The 18,925-nt window shown below is 38.5% G+C and overlaps 2 protein-coding genes across 35 annotated transcripts in view; both read right to left on the reverse strand.

The window, feature by feature from the left end:
- The window catches only part of LOC108112171 (protein muscleblind), a 177,755-nt gene that overhangs the window by 119,761 nt on the left and 39,069 nt on the right, over positions 1 to 18,925 (reverse strand). For 8 of the 34 annotated variants that reach the window (XM_017221972.2, XM_017221969.2, XM_017221971.2 and 5 more), the window contains exon 1: positions 198 to 262. The exons of 3 other annotated variants lie outside the window; for them this stretch is intronic. The gene's annotated coding sequence lies outside the window, so the exon portion shown is untranslated. Of the gene's footprint in view, positions 1 to 197; positions 265 to 361; positions 996 to 18,925 lie in introns of those variants that run through there. 23 more of the 34 variants (XM_017221959.2, XM_017221958.2, XM_017221956.2 and 20 more) reach the window with 11 other exon arrangements.
- On the reverse strand, positions 12,135 to 13,368 carry LOC108112175. The gene is made up of 2 exons (XM_017221984.1): positions 12,651 to 13,368; positions 12,135 to 12,592 (listed from the first exon to the last, which is right to left on the reverse strand). The coding sequence occupies exons 1-2, from the start codon at positions 12,771 to 12,773 to the stop codon at positions 12,368 to 12,370; spliced, it is 348 nt and encodes a 115-aa protein (XP_017077473.1). The 5' UTR covers positions 12,774 to 13,368; the 3' UTR covers positions 12,135 to 12,367.

Below are 18,925 nucleotides of genomic sequence, written 5' to 3' on the forward strand. Positions count from 1 at the left end.
ACAAACAAAACCACAAAATGTGGCCGAAGACGACTAAGAAGAAGAAGAAGTAGAAGAAACCGATAAATACAACATAAAAAAAAACTTAAACTCAAGACGGAGGCAAAAAAAAGAGAGAAAACAAAATAACCAAAACAGAGTAGAGAAGTGAGATGGAAAAAACAACGATCTTTTTCGTTTTTTTTTTGTATAAACACCTTCGGTAGTCCAGCTGACTTGTTGTTGTTATAGTTGTTGTTGCTGGCAAAGTTGAAGTTGCTGTTGTAGTTGTTGGAAAAAGCGGCTGCTGTTTTTCGTTTCGTTTCTTGTATTTGTTTATTGTTTTACTCTTAACGCCGATGGTGAAAAATGTATTTTTAACCTTTTTTTTCTCTCCTTTCGTTGCACTGGTGTGTGTGTAACTAAACACGCGTTTTGTTGTTATCGCTGCTGTTGTCGTTGTTGCTGTTGCTGTTGTGCTTTTTGTTGCTTTGCGGCACGACGTGACGTCATTAAGTTGCCGGCAAAAAACAATGGACTTAGCGATTTTTCCGGACAATTTCCCTGCAGCGCTTGCACTATTTTTCTTCAATTTTCTTCCACGACTTTCGACAACTTGAATTTAATTTTTTTTGCCTTTTTTTTTGTGATCTGTCACACACAGACTGACACACACACACACTCTCTGTTATTTGGCAGCATACACTCACACACGTGCACTCGCGTTGTTGTTTTTATTTTCACGTTAAATTTTGACGAAAATACTTTCCGCGTTTTTAGAGTTGTTGCCAAAAAATTATTATTTTTACGTTTATGACGGCGTTGGCAGAAAAATTATTAAATTAATTTTTCGTTGACTTTGCAGAAATTATTGTTGTGTTTTTTTTTTAGCTGAGAGCTGCTATTTTATTAGAGGGGATTTTCTTCAGTTTTCTTCAGGCAGGCTCTGCAATATGTTTTTCACTTTTCCGCTGACAGAACCGCTTCCATCGAAAATTTTTTGAAAACTACGAAAGAAATAATTCCATCGCCAGTGAAGATACAGAAACACTCGGCGAATTCTCTCGCTCTCTCTCTGTGGCTCTCCTCTCTCTGGCGCTCTTTCGGCGTCGCTGTTGAAAACTGAAAGCAGACATATTTCTGGCGATTCCAATTCGACAGGCTACTAAGAGTGGCTCTCGGCTCTCTTGGCTTACTCATGTGTATTGCTTCTCATTCGCACGCTGCGGCAAGACAACACTTGCTCTCTCACTCTGTCAGGCTCTCTTGTACGCTTATTGGATTATTTCAATTGGAGTTTTTGCCTGAAGAGTTTTGGTTTTAAGAGTGCATTTTTTCTTAAGAGAAAGAAGCAAAGTTTTTGAGTGACTTTGTGGGGACTTTTCTTGGCAAGTGGGCAGCGGAGCAGTGGGTGGTTGGGGGGTTACCGAGTTCAATGAAGGCGAGTCGAGTTGACAATCAACTAAAAGGTTAACTGGCCAAAAGTAGACAGACTTTAGCTCTTTGGCGTAGGTTGCGGACTATCAAATAGCCTGGCAACTAAAATTAAACTTTATTTTTGCATTTTGCTGACTAAGTTTATAAAAGAAACCTGATAATTGATGTTTTTTGGCAAGCTAAATACGTATATATATCATATGGCTAAGCTCATAAATACATTTGTCAATTAATTAATATGATAAGTTAGTTAAGTTATAATTTTTTCTAGAAATTTGGCATTTTTACAGAAGTAAGCTGAGTTAACACCTTTTTTTTTAGCTTTTTAGTCACTAAGTTTAAAAACCAGTTAATAAAGATTTTAATTTTAAAACATGCCTGTGCTTAACTTTTATATTAATTGCTTCAATTTGTGTTTTTAATTGGCCTCATGTGTTAGCTTTATCATTTTGTTGTTAGCTTTTTGGGAGTTTCGCTTTTTAATTACCTTTAAATTAATTAATATGTGATTTTACCAAATTTGCATATTTTTAATGATTTTATTTTTGTGATTTGGATTTTATATAGAAGTTTATTTTATGTTTCTATAAGTAATATTAGTTGATATTTTAATCCTGGAAAGAAATCCACTTTTTGTTAAATAAAGATTTTATTTTCCGTTCCGTAAGTTTCCGTTTAAACTAAGTGATAAATTATTTTTCTAAAATTAGTGATAAAATAAATAAATTATTTATTTAGCAATGAGCCATATTTTTTATTTTTGCTTTTTAAAAATGTATGTTAATACAAATTATAAATTTAGGACCTAAGGAGTACTAAAATTTAGTTTTAGTTCTATTTATTTCCCCTTCTAATGCACTACAACTGAAGGCCAAAAATAAATATAAATATTTTCTAAAATCCATTAAGTTCAAACTTATTTTTCACAAAAATATCCACGATTTAGTTTTTCAAAAATGGCTTTTAAAATTAATGTTCCGCCCGCACTGCAGGTTTCCATTTCGATTCTTGCCTAAGGACAGAAACTTAGTGAATTGGAACTTTGCTCGCTCTGTGAAAGTCACCTTCAGCAATGTGTTCGATATGTTCTAAATCATTTACGTAAATGCAGCCCATCCATAACGGTATAGCTATAGATCCCAAATGCAGGCCCAACGTGGCTCGAAATAGAAAAATGTAACACACACACACACATACAGAGAGAGAGACTGGCACTCTTGACATTTCTATGTCATAAATTTTTGGTTTCGTTCTTTGGATTTTTTGGCAGCCAAAAGGCGATCCCAAACGACGCTCCCCCCCACACAGGGCAATTAAAATATGTGTGGAAAGGGCATACTTTGTTGCACAGTGTAGGTTAATTGTAATAAAAAGTGAATGTAAAACCGATTGCAAGAACGAGAAATGAACTCGAAGGAGAACCGGCATGTGAAAGCCAGAAAAAAAAGAGAGAGCGACCCGACCAGATCGAGAAACGCCCCCGCAATGATTTTCAGCTCCACTATATAGTGGATGTAACCCCTCCCCTCGACCCCTAGCCATTCGCTTTTCCATTTCGGCTTATTATTAGAAGTCCTTCGGTGTTTGTGTGAGTTCACTATTTTTAAACGTTTTCAAATTGGAGTCTTTGTTAGTGACCCCAAAGTGAAATACAGATCGGTAATGTAGGCAGGAGCCTCGGGGGCAAGTGAAAGGTTTTTCTTTTCCAGTCTGGTCTGGCAAATTATGCAAAATGAATTACATGGACTTAACAATGAACGTAGTGAAGGAGTGGTAAACATGGCCAAAACAAATAATGAGTTATGTTTACTAATGATAGAGCCAGATCAAGATATGCGGTCATGCAATTTGGAGTGAGCCAAATTGTTGCCAAAATATGTAATTATGGAAATCGGATATTGGGATTGAGATATTAACGGAGATCAAGTAAAGAGAGTTTAGAGTTTAAAGTTGGTAATAAAGGGGTTACTTTAGGGGAGTGTCCTTAAACGCTAATAAATGTTATTAGTTTTTAAGATAGTCTTTAAGTTGCAGCTAGGAAAGAAAGTAGGGGATATCTTAATTGTACTTGTAATAGGATAAGCTAATATCTGCCATTCCTTCATCTCCTATCTTTAATATTGTAAGCTAACATCCTATTTTTTCCTTAAAAAAACACTCAATTCCATTAAAATTAACCCCACAAATCCTTCTACCTAAGCGCACTTCCATAATTATTTCCATACTAATGAACCGGCTAAGTAATAATCATTAAAAATAGTATTTACTAGATCCATAGATCATCGTATTTATAGAAGATATTATCGGCAGATGACATCTCTCTTCTCGTTGCCCAAAACGCCCACCGCAGCATCTTGAAAACATCATTAACAACACATTTACCGCCGCTGCCTCTGCCTCGGCTGCCTCTGCCTTTGCTGTATCTTCGCTGCAGCCGCCTTTCAAATGTGGGCAGCGCTTGGCTCTGCTACGGTTTCGGATACGAATTGGGATTCAGATACAGATACAAACACAGATACAGTTACAGATACAAATACTAGCACGCTGGCCGAAAGATACGAATACTCGTAGGAGCGAAACCGGTTCCGGGCAAAATCAAAAGTTGCGCAGACGTCGCCGACTCAGCTGCTCCGCTGACCAAGCTGGAGTTTTGGGAGTCGAGGGACTGGAAGCTGTGAGCGGTCAGGGGCGGGCGACTACTTGGAGTGCTAAAGTACACAAAAGCAAAGTTTTCGAGATCGCTGCACTGGGCGAAATGTCTGAGGGGTTTTTTGGTAAAAGGAAATCTTAAAAATGTAACTAAAATGTGCAAAATGAAAAACGCTTTTACTATGACTTCTTAAAAAACCAAAAGCTTCGATTTCGGAGTAGACTTTTCCCCTCAGTGTAGATGCTGTAACTCCTATTAAGACAACCCACCCCCTTTTCTCTCAGTGCCTCGCTCTGTCCGTGAAGTTGTGTAGGTAAATCACTTTGGGGAGCCGGCATCGAAACGGGTTTACCTCTCGTTTGTGCTACACCTTTTGCGCCTGTTCCTTGTTCCGATCCCCATTCGAGAACGTGTTTCAAGGCTTTTTTCCAAACGGGGTGTGTAACCAGTAGCAAAAGAAAACCCAAGCAGGGAGAAAAAGGAGGTCGCCAAATGGAAAGATCGCGGCCAAACAAAAGGCTATGTACGAGTACATCGGGCAAAAGGGATTGGTCCGATATCAAGGAGGGACTGAAGAAAGAGGGAGAAGGAGGTGCTGTAATTGCTGAAAGAAAGAGCGCGGGCATGTGCAGTAATAAGTCCCACCCTAATCTAATTAGAAATAACGGCAAGAACAAGACGATTATTTCTGCGCACGCGATCGCCAGAGACCGGCTAATGCATATAAATTGGCATAAATAAAGCAAAAGTCACGTCGATCCGTGTCCAAAAACCGAAGGCGCAAACCAGTTTTAAATTCCAGATCAGATCATCGCAATGACGTAGTCTCCCCCGCGACTTCTTAACTCTCCGATTTATATTGCAACCTGAGTCAGCTTCTTCTCGCTGCTCTTAACAAACTCCCAAAGAGCGGGATCAAGAATCTATATATGTATGTGCGTGGGCGCCCCGCGAAAAAGTTGACTCACTCACTCGGAATTCCCTCCTCAGAAAGTTCCCCAATAGATCGCTCGAAACTCAATAGTATTCTCAAGCCTCGGGGGTTGCTCTTGAGTGGAATGAGTGTTCCGAGTTTGAGTGATTTTACTTGGTTAACCCATCCGTAAACGACTCAGCGCCAGATTGTCTCGAGCAAAGTGTTCCCAGTTTTTATGGGGGTTGCAATGGAATTTCCGAGTGGTTTTTGTGGCTACTAAACAGCTCATTGAGTTATGGAATTCGTAAATATAATTATTGTTGATCGAATATACAATTTATTGTTTTTTTTTTAAACTCATTTAATTACATTTTTAAATTAAAAAAAAAAGTAAGAAACTTAAATAAATTCTCCGATTTTCTTATCATTTTTTTGCTTGCAACTTTCCAAGATTGCGATTAGAACTTGGCTGTAATTCTAACAGATCTTGGACTAGTAACAAGATTTTTTGGGCAAATTTCTTTTAACTTTACTTTATATCATTCTTTTCTTATTTTCTTTCTTCCCTAACTCCTTTTCTATTTTATGTTTTTCCTCTATCAAGCCCACACCTTCCTTTCCTATCGCTGCCTGCATTCGAATTCAAATTAAGCAAATTACCGAAAATTTCGTTTGTTTGGCTCTCCAATTTTCCCTCCTCCCCCCTTTAACCTGCCACGCCACCACCTTGTTCTTCTTCTTCGCTTAATTACTTACAACTAACTGCAGGGTGAAAAGTTTGCACAGCCCACCCACCCATCCATCCGAACAGCCACCCAACGCTGCTACTTGCATTGCAATTGAAACCAAAGTTACAATCGCATATCAAGCCCTAAGACAAAAGGCAAACATGCTTGGCTGAATTTCCCCCCCAAAAAAGTGGGCGTGGGGCGTGGCAGCCAGACTGCATAGTCGAAGAAATTACGCTGATTGAACACTAATTTATTTGTTTGTTTGTTTTAACATTTTCGCCGCATTAAAGGATGGGGTTTTGGGGGGCTGAAAACGCGAGTGGAAAAGTGGATAAAAAGTTTTCCCTCGGCAAGGTGCAAAACGATTGCATGTGTGAGGGTTAGATGGTGGAAAATTGGGTGTCCTTAGGTTCGTGTGTCTGCTGCTGTTAGCATCTTTCTGGCTTTTTGTTGCAATTTGTAAGTGAGGCTCTTTGTCTGCCGCTGCCGCTTTTTCGCTTAATTGGCTGTAATTGAAATCGGCCAAGAAAAATACAAGCGGAGTTCGTTTTACTGGGCTTTATCGGAAAAATCGATTTCTAATTTATAAGGAGGTCTTAACTGCTTAAAGTTTTAGAAAACTTTGAGGAAAATGAAAACTTATATTGGAAGTTAACTTAAAAAATTTAATAATCGGTTTAGCTTAGCTTAAGTTTTACTTTTTTATGCTTACAAACTAAGTTACAGTTTAGTTAACTGTTTTATTATTAGTCAGCCTTCTAATCTTAGCTTTAGTAGAACCAAAATAAGAGATTAGAGAATTTCCCTTTACATTTTTCTAAATTTTAAAGCTTAATTTTAGCCATTTCCTTGATTCATCAGCCTAAGCCCACAGACTTCATTGAAGTCTAGTTCGCTTTTCCGGCTCAAACACACACAGATACACTGTCATATTTAGAGGAATTTTTTCTTCCGTTTGCGGTCGAGCCTTGTTTTGGCCCGGAAAATTCTGATATATTCACGTTTTGGCCACAGTTTTGACCGTGTGTTTTCTTTCTGCCAACCTCTGGTTTTTTTTCTTTTATTTTTCATTTTTCCCTGTTGGCAGTCTGATGTGGCGACCTTTTAGCGAACGTTTTCGCCATTTGCAGTTTTTCGCCTGTGGCAGCGAGAATGTCGCTTTCCCCCATTTCCCCACTAGTTTTTCCCATTCTTTTTTTGGGTGAAAATGTATGTGTGTGCGGTGCTCCCTGCGATCTCTGTTTGTGTTTTCCGAGTACTTGGTTATGGTAATCGAATTTCAAATTATTGCCATGAGCTATATCCGAATAAGGGGGCAGGGAAACCCCCGGAATATGTCGCTTTTTACTTTTTCTTTTTTCAATCCTCTTCTTTTCGATTTTCCTATGCCAAAAGTTTTCCTCTTTTTTTTACCATTCGCTACCCTTTGTTGTTCTTGTTGCGGAAGATGAATCTGTATGTTTTTTTGCACTTTTTCCTCAATGCCTTTTCTTTTTTTTGTTGTGTTTATGTTTTGGCTAGTTGCTGTTGATGTTTTCCCTCTGTCTGGCTGTATGGGTGTTATGGTGTGTGTGTGTGTTTTCTGAGGTTTTTCCTGTTTTTCCATCCTTGCTCCGCTGTTATTGTTGTTTACATCCTGTTTTTGGCGCGCTTTGAATATTTTGCGGTGCATGTTTTGTCATGCAATAATTTAATTGTCGGATTTGGCAGCTTAAAAGCATCCCCCTCGATATTTGCCACCCACAAATGATGGTGGTGGTGGGCGTGGCAGGTGTGGGACGATTGTTTGTTTGTTTGTTTGTTTGTTTGCTTGTCCGTCGTCCGTCCGCCTGACACTTTGTGCTTTATTTATGTTTGGATTTGGCTTGCTGATGTTGTTTGGGCTTTTGTGTTTTTGTTTTCTTTTGACAAATTGCTTAAATTTGTTTGCTCGAGAGTGTTTTTTTGTGTGTTATGTTGTTGTTTGCTGAATTTACATAAATCATTTTAGTTACTTTAATTTCAAGGTGAGGTTAGTTTTGATTTTGGAGGGGTATTTATGGGGGAAAACTACCATTTTCGGTTAAGAAACCAGATTAAGTTATCATTGTAAGGCTAAATAGGTTATTCCACATTGTGTACCTTCTTAAAAAGTTGATTTTTTCATATTTTTTTAGATTAGCCCAAAAGTACCTTACAAACTTTTCCTTCCCTTGCAAAACCTTAACATCCCCCCTGACTTTCTAGTACAAATTCCTAAACTTAAAGCAACTAAAAGTCTTCAACTTCTCCTTTACTATTTATAATCTCCACTCTGTTATCATTATCCACGTCAGTCGGCAGCCCTGGCCCAGTGTCATTGTAATTAATAATCAACAGCAGCTTAAAGATTTTAATTAAAATCAACGACAGACTGTTCAAGTTGCAGCCACCCATTTGCCGTTCCATTTTTCTGTTCTTTATCTTTCTGCTTATATTGTCAACGGTTGGCTGTGACCCTCTACCCCCCTCTTTTTTCTCCACCCAATCAACCTGCGTTGATTTCTTTTAATTTAGCCGCAATGACCTGCATCGAAATGTGTTGGCTGAATGTCCTGGATCTTGCTTCCTCTACACACTCACAGGATGTATAGCCAAGTCCTCGTCTCAGCTGCCATCAGCTTCAATTTTAGCTGCAATTCGTTTCCTTGGCAACTTAGCCAAGTTTCAGTTTCAGTTGCAATTACTTGGCGCACCTGAAGTGGACAACAACAACAACAACAAGAGCCAGAAGAACGATGTCAGGAGGGGTCAAAGGTTAGTTTGTTTGTTTGTATTTGCTACTGTTGTTGCGGTGACGTTGCTGATTCTATCCCTTGGCATTTTTTTTTCAATTTTTTTTTATTTTTTACCTCACCAAGATTTCAGCTTGCTGCAGTATATTCTTTCCTTTTTTTTTTGCTATCGCTTTTCTGTTGACTTTGCGCTTTCTATTTACGCTCCGCTGTTGTTTGTTGAATTCCAACTGCAATTATGTGAATTTTCACCGTGCACAGCATAAAACATTTTCCCCAGAACCTCCAGGACTCCAGTTGGCCAGGTTCAAGCAGTTGGCCTGCAGCCTTCTGTTTGCCAGTTTCCGGAGGGGGCGGCAGGTTCTGGCCAAGCTCAAAGTCAAACAGCGCCGGGAAAGTAAACTGAGCTTGAAAGTCAATAAGCGGGGCAGGGCGGTGGGTGGCATGGAGTGGTGTCCTAAAGCAGCTGAGGAGTTCCACCTGAGTTTCCAAGGATCTCAGCCGGCAAAGTGTTGAAAAGCATTTAAAGCTTTCTAATTTTTGTTATAACTTTTTTCAGATTTTTCCCTCCTTGATTTGGTCAAATGTTTTCCCGAAAGTTGGGAAACTCTTTGAATATCCAAAGGATTTTTTGAATCTTCGAATCAAGTAGTCTTTGATGTGAAAATATCTCCAACAGAAAGTATATTCTATAAACATTTTTACTTTCCTGACAATATTTTTGGAATCTAACAAAATTATTTAAACATTTTTACAAAATCTTCAGTTTTTAGTAAAGATGGTTCGTTGTGACACCAATAAAGATGTAAGAGGCTAAAATATATTTGATTTATTAAAATTTATGATTATTTCCCCAGAAGCCAAAAACTCAAGTGAAGACATCGACTCAAAGGCGCCGACTTCCTCACTTCCTGCATTCAAGTGTTATTCGCCAGATGTGCCGCTTGCCCGTGAGAGCTAGTCAGGAACATATGGAGGCACAGGTTATGTACGTAAATAACAAGTACGGAAGGCGTAACCGCACCCATTTCAAGCGCAGAAGCTCCTCTCAAAAATCAAGAGACGCAGAAAGAGTTCTTGCCAGTAGGAAATGATGTTCCATTATTATTGAAGAGCTAAGGATTCCAAGTCCCGGGACTAGCCGAAGATCCTTTTAATGATCTTTTTTTAAGTCCTGTGAAAATGTATGAATTTTATTAACGTGAACGGAGTGCTTTTTGAGTAAACAAATTTGAAGTCAATTATGTTGGTATTATCGTTTAAAGTTTAAATGCTTAAAAATATTTTAAAATATTTTTTTATTTTAAAAGGAAGAAAAATGTTGGTAGCTTTGTTAGTAAGCTGTACTAAACAGTCAATAATTTTCCTGTATGCTTTGTTTTGTTTAAGTTATGACTTAGGAACCTAAACAAAATATTGCAAAAATTGTTCAGCAGCAGTTTACCTGATTACCTTCTTCAGCATTTCTATCACAACATGTTTTAAATATGGAAAGCAATACATCATTGAACTCGTAACACCACTTTCCCACTTTTAGCTAAAAATTATGATGGTATTCCCTTATCAAAAATGCCAAAATTTGCCAAAATATTGAGTTCCCGAAATCAGTGAAAGAATGATAAAAATCGTAAGTTTGGGTCGTTAGCTGTACAAAACAGTTCTTCCCTAAGCTGTACGTCTGTTTTGACTATTTTATAGGCTGTAAGCGTAGATAATACACTGAAAATATTACTTAAGAATCGTTATTTTAATTTATCCTCAAACAAATTTTAATTTTTTCCTAACAATGATAATAATGGTCGGAGCATGGAATGTCATATCCCGTTGAGTTTTGAATTAAATTTCCAACAGAACTGTATTCACACCTAAAAATATAAATTTTTATCAATTTTTCCCAAATTTTGATGTTGTAACCCCTTATCAAAAATGCGAAAATTGACCATAAAATAAATTTTTCAATAGCAACCTAAAAATTAATAGTGTGGAAAGTTTCGGTCATTAGCTGCTCAAAACTGTGATTGTTTTAGCTCTACGTCTTATTTTGATCAATTTATGAGCTTAAAACTAGAAAGGATAGCGCAAATATTGGACTAGAATCTTTATCCCGAATTGTCACCAAAAAAGAAAATATTTTTTCACAGTTTTGCCAAAAATGGTCAAAATATGGAATGTCAGATCTAGCTGATCTCGTAATGTAATTTCTAGTCGATTTCCATTCACAGTTTAATATGTAATTTATTGGCCATTTTTTGCAAAATTTAATGATGGAACCATTTATCAATAATTCAAAAATGGACAAAATATGGATTTTTGAATATCAGCCTCAAATGAAAAAGGTGGTTAATTTTAATCATCAGATGTACAAAAATTGTCTTTCCCATGGCTCAATTTGCTATTTCGCAAAAGAAAAATGAGGCCAAAAAATGAAGATTTCTTTCTTTTGGGTTATAATTTATGACTTTAGAACTTAGAAAAAGTAAAAAAAACTTTAATTTTTTAAAACATTCTTCCTCTTTTGAGCTATTTTCCCGTTGAAGCTGTCGTAAAAGGCGCTGTCGCCGAGCCTTGAGAAAGCCCATCGAAGTAGAAACCGTCGCTAGTTATTTGTCCTGCATGTGTTGTCCTTTCCACATTTCCTTGCCCCGTTTCTTCAAAGAGCTTTCTCTGGCATTCCGCTGGTGTCACGTAGATTTTTCGTTTGCTTTGAGTTTTCAGTTACACGATTTTTTGGAAAGGACACGGAGGAGCAGTGGAAGCAGCAGCAGAGGCAGCAGCAGCTAAGCAATCACCAAATAAAAAGCCATCGGACAGTTGCTGAGCTCAGTTTCAATTTTCACTTAAAACAAAGTTGGCAAACGGAGGGAAAACGGAGGTGTGGAAGGACAAAAACTGACTGAACTGAACTGCATCTCACATCCACATCCTCATCCGAATCTGAGGGTCGCTCGGGCGTTAACAAAGCGCGCGAGCCCGACTGCCAAATTGTTTTTGCTTTTGCAGAGAGAAAAAATATTTAAAATTGGTAGAAAATAAAGTTTACTACTTTTATAACTACTCATAAAATTAGATTGTGAAGCATTATTATAAATTTAAAAAAATATTTTCTAACAGATTACATTTTTTTAATCTATACATTAAGATATTTTTAGTCTTTTACTGCAAATATTTTAGCATAATAAATGAAATAAAAAATCCTGTAAATATTTATACAAAATCACGAAAAATACCTTAAGAAAAAACTAATAATTTCTCTCAGTGATTCTGTTGTTGGGTTTTGTAATCAGAGCAAAGTAGACGCAGACACATGACGGAACTACCTTCCCCTCATTTCCCCGTTTGGCTTACGTGGTTTCAGGCTGCCAAATCACGGATCGGGTTGAGAGAGAAAATCGTAGAGCGCCGGGAAAAAAATCACGAGGAAATAAGGAAAAGCGAACAACAAAAAAATTATGCTGTCGAATAGCCAAATATTTCTATGTGCTGCCATGATGAACCAGAAGCGGCAAACGGAAAAAAACACACACTAAAAAAATCTATAGCCAGATTTACAGAGAGGGAGTGGGTAGGGGGAAGGGGGAAAAGTTTGTGTGGCTCACGTGACATTTGTTTTGGCAAGTGTCCTTTCCCCACATTGCCGTCAAATCAGCGAACGTACCTGCAATGAAAAATTAAAGAAAAGGTTTTCAGTTTGTTGGTTTTCAGTTTCGTCGGGTTAGGTTAATGTTTTAAGATTTAAAGGAAACTTTTCAACTTAATATTTCCATAAAGGAATAGATTCAATTTTATTTTTATAAGCAATTCAGGTGGATGGAGTAATAGGTTCTATTATATTAACTGATTTATCAGAAAAGCTACAACTTCTATAGCTTATACTTTTCATAGCCCGTATAGCATCCATTTCTTATGCTTTGTTAATGCTCGATACATTTGCTAGTTGCGAGTTATATCCTTGGTTGTAGCCCCACATTTTCCCAACATCAGTATGATCCTTAGGCTTACGTGTTGGTTTTGGACGAGTCGGTTTTGGTGCTTCAGTCATCCATTTCCCAATATAACCCGGCTTCTGTTGATTGTTATATTTACGGCGCATACATTTTCTTAATTTAAAGTGATAGTAGTAACCATACTAAAGGGGAAATCTGTTGTATGAATATGATCTTTCGGTTATCGGTAACTCTGCCTACCTTGCATCTCTGTCTGGTACGAGCTATGTCCGGAAGGCAGGCGTTCACCAAAATGACCCAGGTAAAACCTAAGGCACAGATAGGTGAATCTGGCGGAAGACTAACTACCTCAACAGTCGTCATTCTCTTGAAGGGTATGGAATCCGACTAATGCCTGTAGGTTCTGGTTGGTGTGGCAAAACTGAGTTCGACACAGTTTGAAGTGGAAAACAACATTAGCAGAGAATCGATTTCGGGCCTACAGTAGTTCGTTCTGAATGGTAATATTTTCACTAGAAAAGCGTTCCATTGAATATAAAACTTTTCTCACCTATAAACAGAAAGTTAAATACTCTTCTCAAAAAGGTAATTAGACATGCTGCTAATCATTCTCTGGGTAAACTCTCTCGCTGTACAAATACCGCCGCTAAATCACAGATAAAGATGCAGATACAAACTGCCATTAGAGCTTTTCTCTTGCCTGCGTTTAAACTGTTCTCACTTTTCCCTGCACTCCCCTTTTGATACTCGAACACACGTTAATGGATCTGTGCCAGGATGCGTGTGTGAAGAGGTGACAAGGAGCTGGGGAAATTTTCCTGGTTAAGTTTGGTTAGCTGATTGTGCTGCCATTCCATCATTGCCTTCTCCGCTTCCCAGGTGCCGCTTTTAATGAGTGAAATGAAGTAGGATACTTGAATGTACCAGTTGACTACACTGCGGGGGTTGCTACTAGAGTTCTGGTTAGCTATTAGGTAAAAATTTTGGTTTTTGAAAGGTTTCTTAATCCAATCTTAAAAGTCATAAAGAGAGTTGCCTGTTTTAACTTAAAGTTATTTATTTTAAGCACATCCCTAACTAATCATCCCACCCTATCAACGCCATTTAACGCCTGCCATTCGTCATTGCTATGCGTATTCCGGCCGGACCCCGTGGCGTATGCGCTATTTCAGCCAAGCAGCTGAGGAAATCAACACCAGCGATCATTAGAAGGATCAAGATTAGCTTCTACCAGTACACACAGAGAAATATTTAATTCTTTTCAATATTCCTATCCACAGTTTAACGAAAGTACTAGAAGAACTTTCCGCTGCGTGCAAATTAGTTGACTTTCCATTGAGAAGCGGCTAAGTCAGGGCAATATTCAATGCCAAAGTAGGCGATAAGTTGGTAAAACTTTGCCCAGCAGAAAAAAGAAAAAGGAAGGATGGCTAAAAAGAAATGTTCCAGGTGGCAAATGTCAAAGCAGTGGAGCCTGGCAGTTGAAGGACAGCAGCGTAGTTGTGTTTGTCTGTTTGTTTGTTTGCTTGCTTCTTTGTTTGTTTGTGCCATTGTGAACGTTTGTGAACTATGAACTGTCACACGAAGGAGAGTGCACTAAAAGTGTCGCCTTACGGCAACTGACTTGGAAAGATAATCGCGAGGCGGGAACAGGTAGGGGGGGGGAGTATACGGTGTGATGAGTGGGCGGTGCAACTTTTGATAAAGGTTTATCTGGGCTGCCGTTGCAGCTTACCTTTTTTTTTGGCCGGGCAACAGTTTCAGCTGACTGGCTAAGTTGGCTTCAAGTTGCCACCGGCTTGACTGACTTGACTTTCATCATCATCGTCATCTGCTTCCCAACTTGAGCTGCCCAAAAGGGAAAAGCGGACAAAAAAGTATATAGTATCTTGATGTCGCGACAACTTTCCTTTTTTTTCCCCTTTTTCCCTTTTTTCCCAACATCTGGCAGGTCTTCATGTTTAGCATTTAATTATTTGAAAAATACGCAATGGCGTTTCGTATTACCGAGGAAAAGAAGCAGGAAGGAAACCAGATTGGATCGGATGTGGGCAGTGGAGAAAGTAAGCCAGCAAAAGTAACCCAGAGCTTTCGAGGAAGTGAAAGATTGCTGATTAAAATTATTAGAAATTAAATATTAAATATTAAATGTTTTAAAACTGCTCCCAAAACCACTTTTAAATCCAATAAATTATCGATAACTTTTGCCAGCTTTACTTATCGGCACTTTTGACAAGCCGAAGAGCCCTGCAGCTGAAATATGTTGCAACATGTTGCAGCTACACTTGCATTGTTTGGCATTTAAGTGTAAAAGTGGGAGAACAGACTGGCGGCCAAAGGAGACGGACTTACAGACAACATCATCTGACAGTTTGGCTAACATTAAAAGCGGCAAAATGTTGCGGCGCTGCCTGCCAAATGACATGATTTCTCAGTTCTGATTCGGTTGCCACTCTGCACTCTCTCCTTCTTCAGTTAGAATTTTCACATCTCCGCATTTCTACATTTCCACATACCCACATCAACTTCAACTCAAGAACTGAGCGAAACTTTTGCTTATCTGCGTCACAGCCACAAAACCGAATCCCGACTCCAGCCAACCAAGTCGCTCATTCCATTTCTAGTTCCATGCACTTAGGGATAATGATATGGTCTCTAAAGAGAGATGCTTAAAGATCATATTATATCTTAAGATAGATTTTTATAAGCTGAAATAAACTGGCTACATAGATAAATACATAATGTAATAATAATCATTTCTTCTTGTTTAAACTCTTTAAATTTTTTTTTAGATTTTTCGTAGGACTTTTTCTTAAAGTGCACTCCCTTTGCCAACTACTGCAACGTCTTGAGGCAGATTTCAGCTTTTGTTGCTGCTGCTGTTTCTGTTGATGCTGCCTCTGTGTTTTTTTTTGCTGCGTTTTCCTTGGGTGCATCAGTTTGTCTGGTCCTTGGATGGCTGGTTGGCTGGTTTTCCTTCTTGGTCCTGTTATTTCTACACATGCTCGCCCAGGACTCCCTCTTTGTTGCTATTTCGCTGCTCCTGATGCTCCTGCTGCTGCTGCTACTGCTGTTTGTGCGTGTTTCATTTTATTTGTTGGCACAAAATTGGGTTTTAGTGGATTTTGTGGCAAATGATTTTTGCTGGCTGCCGTTACGCTTGCATAAACTTTAATTTAATTTTTGCCCAACACAAAAAGCACAGAAGTTCCCTGAGCAGCTGAATAAAAAACAGAATACGTAAAGAAAATAAAAGTAAAGAAGTAGGAAAAGAAGAATAAAAGATGTTAAGTTTAAGGAAATCATATGAGTAAGGTTAATCCTCAAGGTTTTCTTAGAATAACTTCTAATGGAAGTAATTTAAACCTTAAAATTAGACCTGTCATAAAATATATCCCCTAAAAATATACAAATAAATTAAAAAGTTACAACAAATACCTATAAAATATGCTTAAAGTTAACTTTAAATATCAAATATTTGATAATTTGTCAGCTATTAATAAAACATTTTGCTTTCTGATACCCAAGCAGCAGATCTCTCAGCTGCCATGGATTAAACTCCCGGAGCGATTAATGCCAAAGCTGTACAAATAAAAACTTTCGGATATCTCAACACTTGACTCTTTATCCGTAAAGTTTGCCTTCGAGTTTCGGCACTTAGACGTTGATTTGGTTTCCCAATCGCTTTCAATCAACATGCGTGTATATTGAATTGAATATTTTTTGGGAAAAGCCACAGGACACACTTCCATCAATTCGAATGCGTCTGCCAACATCTGTCTATACGGATTTTCTCATATATATATGGCCATAGAAAATGGAAGACACCTTGGCTACATACTCGTAGAAGTGTTTTTTTTCTTTGTTAAGAAGAAATGCACAAAAGTGCAATTGAGTTGAAAGACGTGCCAAAGGGCGTGCACAAGGTAGAAAAGCCATAAAAATGGCAGCTAAACGTTGGTGGATGGTTTCCCCTTCTCCCCCCCCATCCAGCTCAGGTGAAAAATTATAGCGTAAAATTCATATTTGATGACTTTTTGATTGCCAAACCGAAAAACTGTTGGCCCCGCCTTGCCTCCTCAAACTCAACACAACTCAACTCAATCCCAACCGCAATCGCAATAGCAACCTCAGATTCAGCCTTTAGCTTTAGGATTCACACAGCCACATAATGCTGGGAAAAGTGCTTTCAATGGCGTCATTGTCAAGCGTTCTTGCCGCCATCGCAGTCGTAGTCGAAATCATCATCATCATCATCGTTATCATCACATATATCCACCTGCACCTGAACTGCACTCTATATGTACTGTACTCTATGTAGTGGCTGATCCAAAGCAATGCCAAAGCTTCGGGATTAAGCTGCAGCTGGCTTTGAACTGGATGGATGGATGGTTGGATGGATGGATAGATGGTTGGTTGGTTAGACGGATGGATGGCTGACTGGATGGCAGATGGGTGCTTCGGATTTTTCCTTTTCATTTTTCCATATTTTGTGTCGTTTGTCGTCGTCCTCGTCCTCGAGCTCTGCTGCTGATGATGATGATGATGACGATGTGCTCGAGTTTCAATTGTTGTAGGCTGGTTGGAGAATCTTTCAATGGCATTAGGATTGAGGTTCCAACTCTCAAGATGGATTTCGGTTGTACAAGGATTCGATTAATGAACCTCAGTTTGATGGTCATTTAAAATGCTTCTCTAAACGAAGTGTTTTCTGGGACAAAATGGGACTTAAAGTTAGGAAAGTTTTCTTGAAAATATTCAAAATTTCCACTTTACGGTAAACCAAAACTCACTTTAACTTAGCTATTTAAATATTTAAAAATATATATGTTTATCATTAATTTAATACATTTTATTTCAAGAATATATACTTCTTTTTTTAGAATCAAAACTCCTAATTAAAGCTACGAAAGGAAGCCTAAAAGATTCGAATAATCAATTTTAATTAGGCGACCATATTGAGATTGAAAGTACTGCCGACTCTTTAAATCCCTAAAACCCATTAATCGTTTGACTTTTTTCTGTGTCAGTCAGCTAATTTCAATTAATGTAAAGGCACGAGGATGAACCCGGAACGAGGTCCTTTCAGCGCCATGCCCTCGTCCTCGCAGATTGGTGTTGATGTGACGGGCCACGAATGCTGATGACACTAATGCTCGTCCACACGCACACTCGAACTGTGACCCATGCATAGGGATTCAGGAATGAGGATTCAGGCAGGACGAAAACGAAGGACGAAGGACGAAGGACTCAGGACGTCAATGTGTTAATGACTCAATGGCATTGCATAAAACGGCTACGCTAATTTGCATTGTTGTGCGGGTGTGTGTGTGAATTGGCCGCTGTCAACGTTGTCCTGGCACTCGTGTGTAATGATTTGTTCCAGTTTTTCCAACTTTTCACGCTTTTCCCTTAACCCCAATGACCAAACAACCTCGGCAGCCCATCGGGCTTATGTCATACAATTAATAAAACTTTTCATGCCCGCGAAAAAAAAAGGAAAAGGCTACAAGCATTTTGTCACACGTTGACCTTAATTACTGGGCACTTTTTACGGGGCCATTAGGTTCCAAATTTAAAGAGTTCTAATGGCGGGTATTAAAGCCACGTTAAGAGTTTGTAGCATGTTAAATGAAGATTGATAGTGTCATTTCGGCTTAAACTTGTAATTTAAATGATTTAAAGATTATTAACAATTTTAATGGGTGACATAAATCAGGTAACTTCAAATTAAAAACTATATTTTTATATCAGAAAGTTAAATAAATTTAGATAAATTTATTAAGACGGTTAAAGACATTTATAAAATTAAGGAATGTTAACTCTTTACAGCTCGTAAAAGTTTAATGACTTTGTACAAATTCAGGCATAAACTCATTTCGGCAGCACTTAAATTTTTGATTTTATAATCCTCTCAACAACGCATCGTTGACCCAAAACCGATTTGTTAATCAACAGAACAGAATTTGTTTGCCTTGCCCTTTTAACCTTTTACCTCAGCCCAACTCCTGTGCATTACTAGGATGTGGAACTAGTCTGACTGGCGCTAGTTGGTTGCCAAAGCCACATCCAAAGCCACATCCAAATCCAAATCCAACTCTGAACTGTGACGACAACAATTCCAACGATTTTTATATGCCATTTGCCGATTTTACAACTTTGCTGGCGCCTGGCTTATGCCGAACTCAAACCAACTGTGGCGCTCATCTTATGGCCACGTTTGTAGCCAGTTGTTGCTGTTGTTTTTGCTTCTTCTTTTTCTTTAGCTTTAGCATTGGCGCCATTGGTGGGCTGGCCTGGCCAAAAGCCGAGGATTTCCAGGCTTTCCGTCCTAGAACCATTTTTTCCCGTCAGCCGGGGACGTCGCGTGTTTGGGCCATTTTCCGTTTTCATGGCGTTCGTCGCCAAAATGGCGTTGCGTGCTGCCGCGAAATGTTTGTTGAAAATTGCTCAAATGGGGTATTTACTATAATGGATCGAAGCAGAGGTTACCCTATGGTGAAATATTAACTTTT

Source organism: Drosophila eugracilis, unplaced genomic scaffold (assembly GCF_018153835.1).
Source record: "Drosophila eugracilis isolate 14026-0451.02 unplaced genomic scaffold, ASM1815383v1 contig_90, whole genome shotgun sequence".
NCBI classification, from domain to species: Eukaryota; Metazoa; Arthropoda; class Insecta; order Diptera; family Drosophilidae; genus Drosophila; species Drosophila eugracilis.

Excerpts from the sequence above, each read along its gene's own strand:
- LOC108112175 (XM_017221984.1), bottom strand. The coding sequence starts at position 12,773 with ATGACGACTGTTGAGGTAGTTAGTCTTCCGCCAGATTCACCTATCTGT. Across the intron at positions 12,593-12,650 it reads GTACCAGACAGAGATGCAAG|TATGGTTACTACTATCACTT; the intron begins GTAGGCAGAGTT and ends TTTCCCCTTTAG.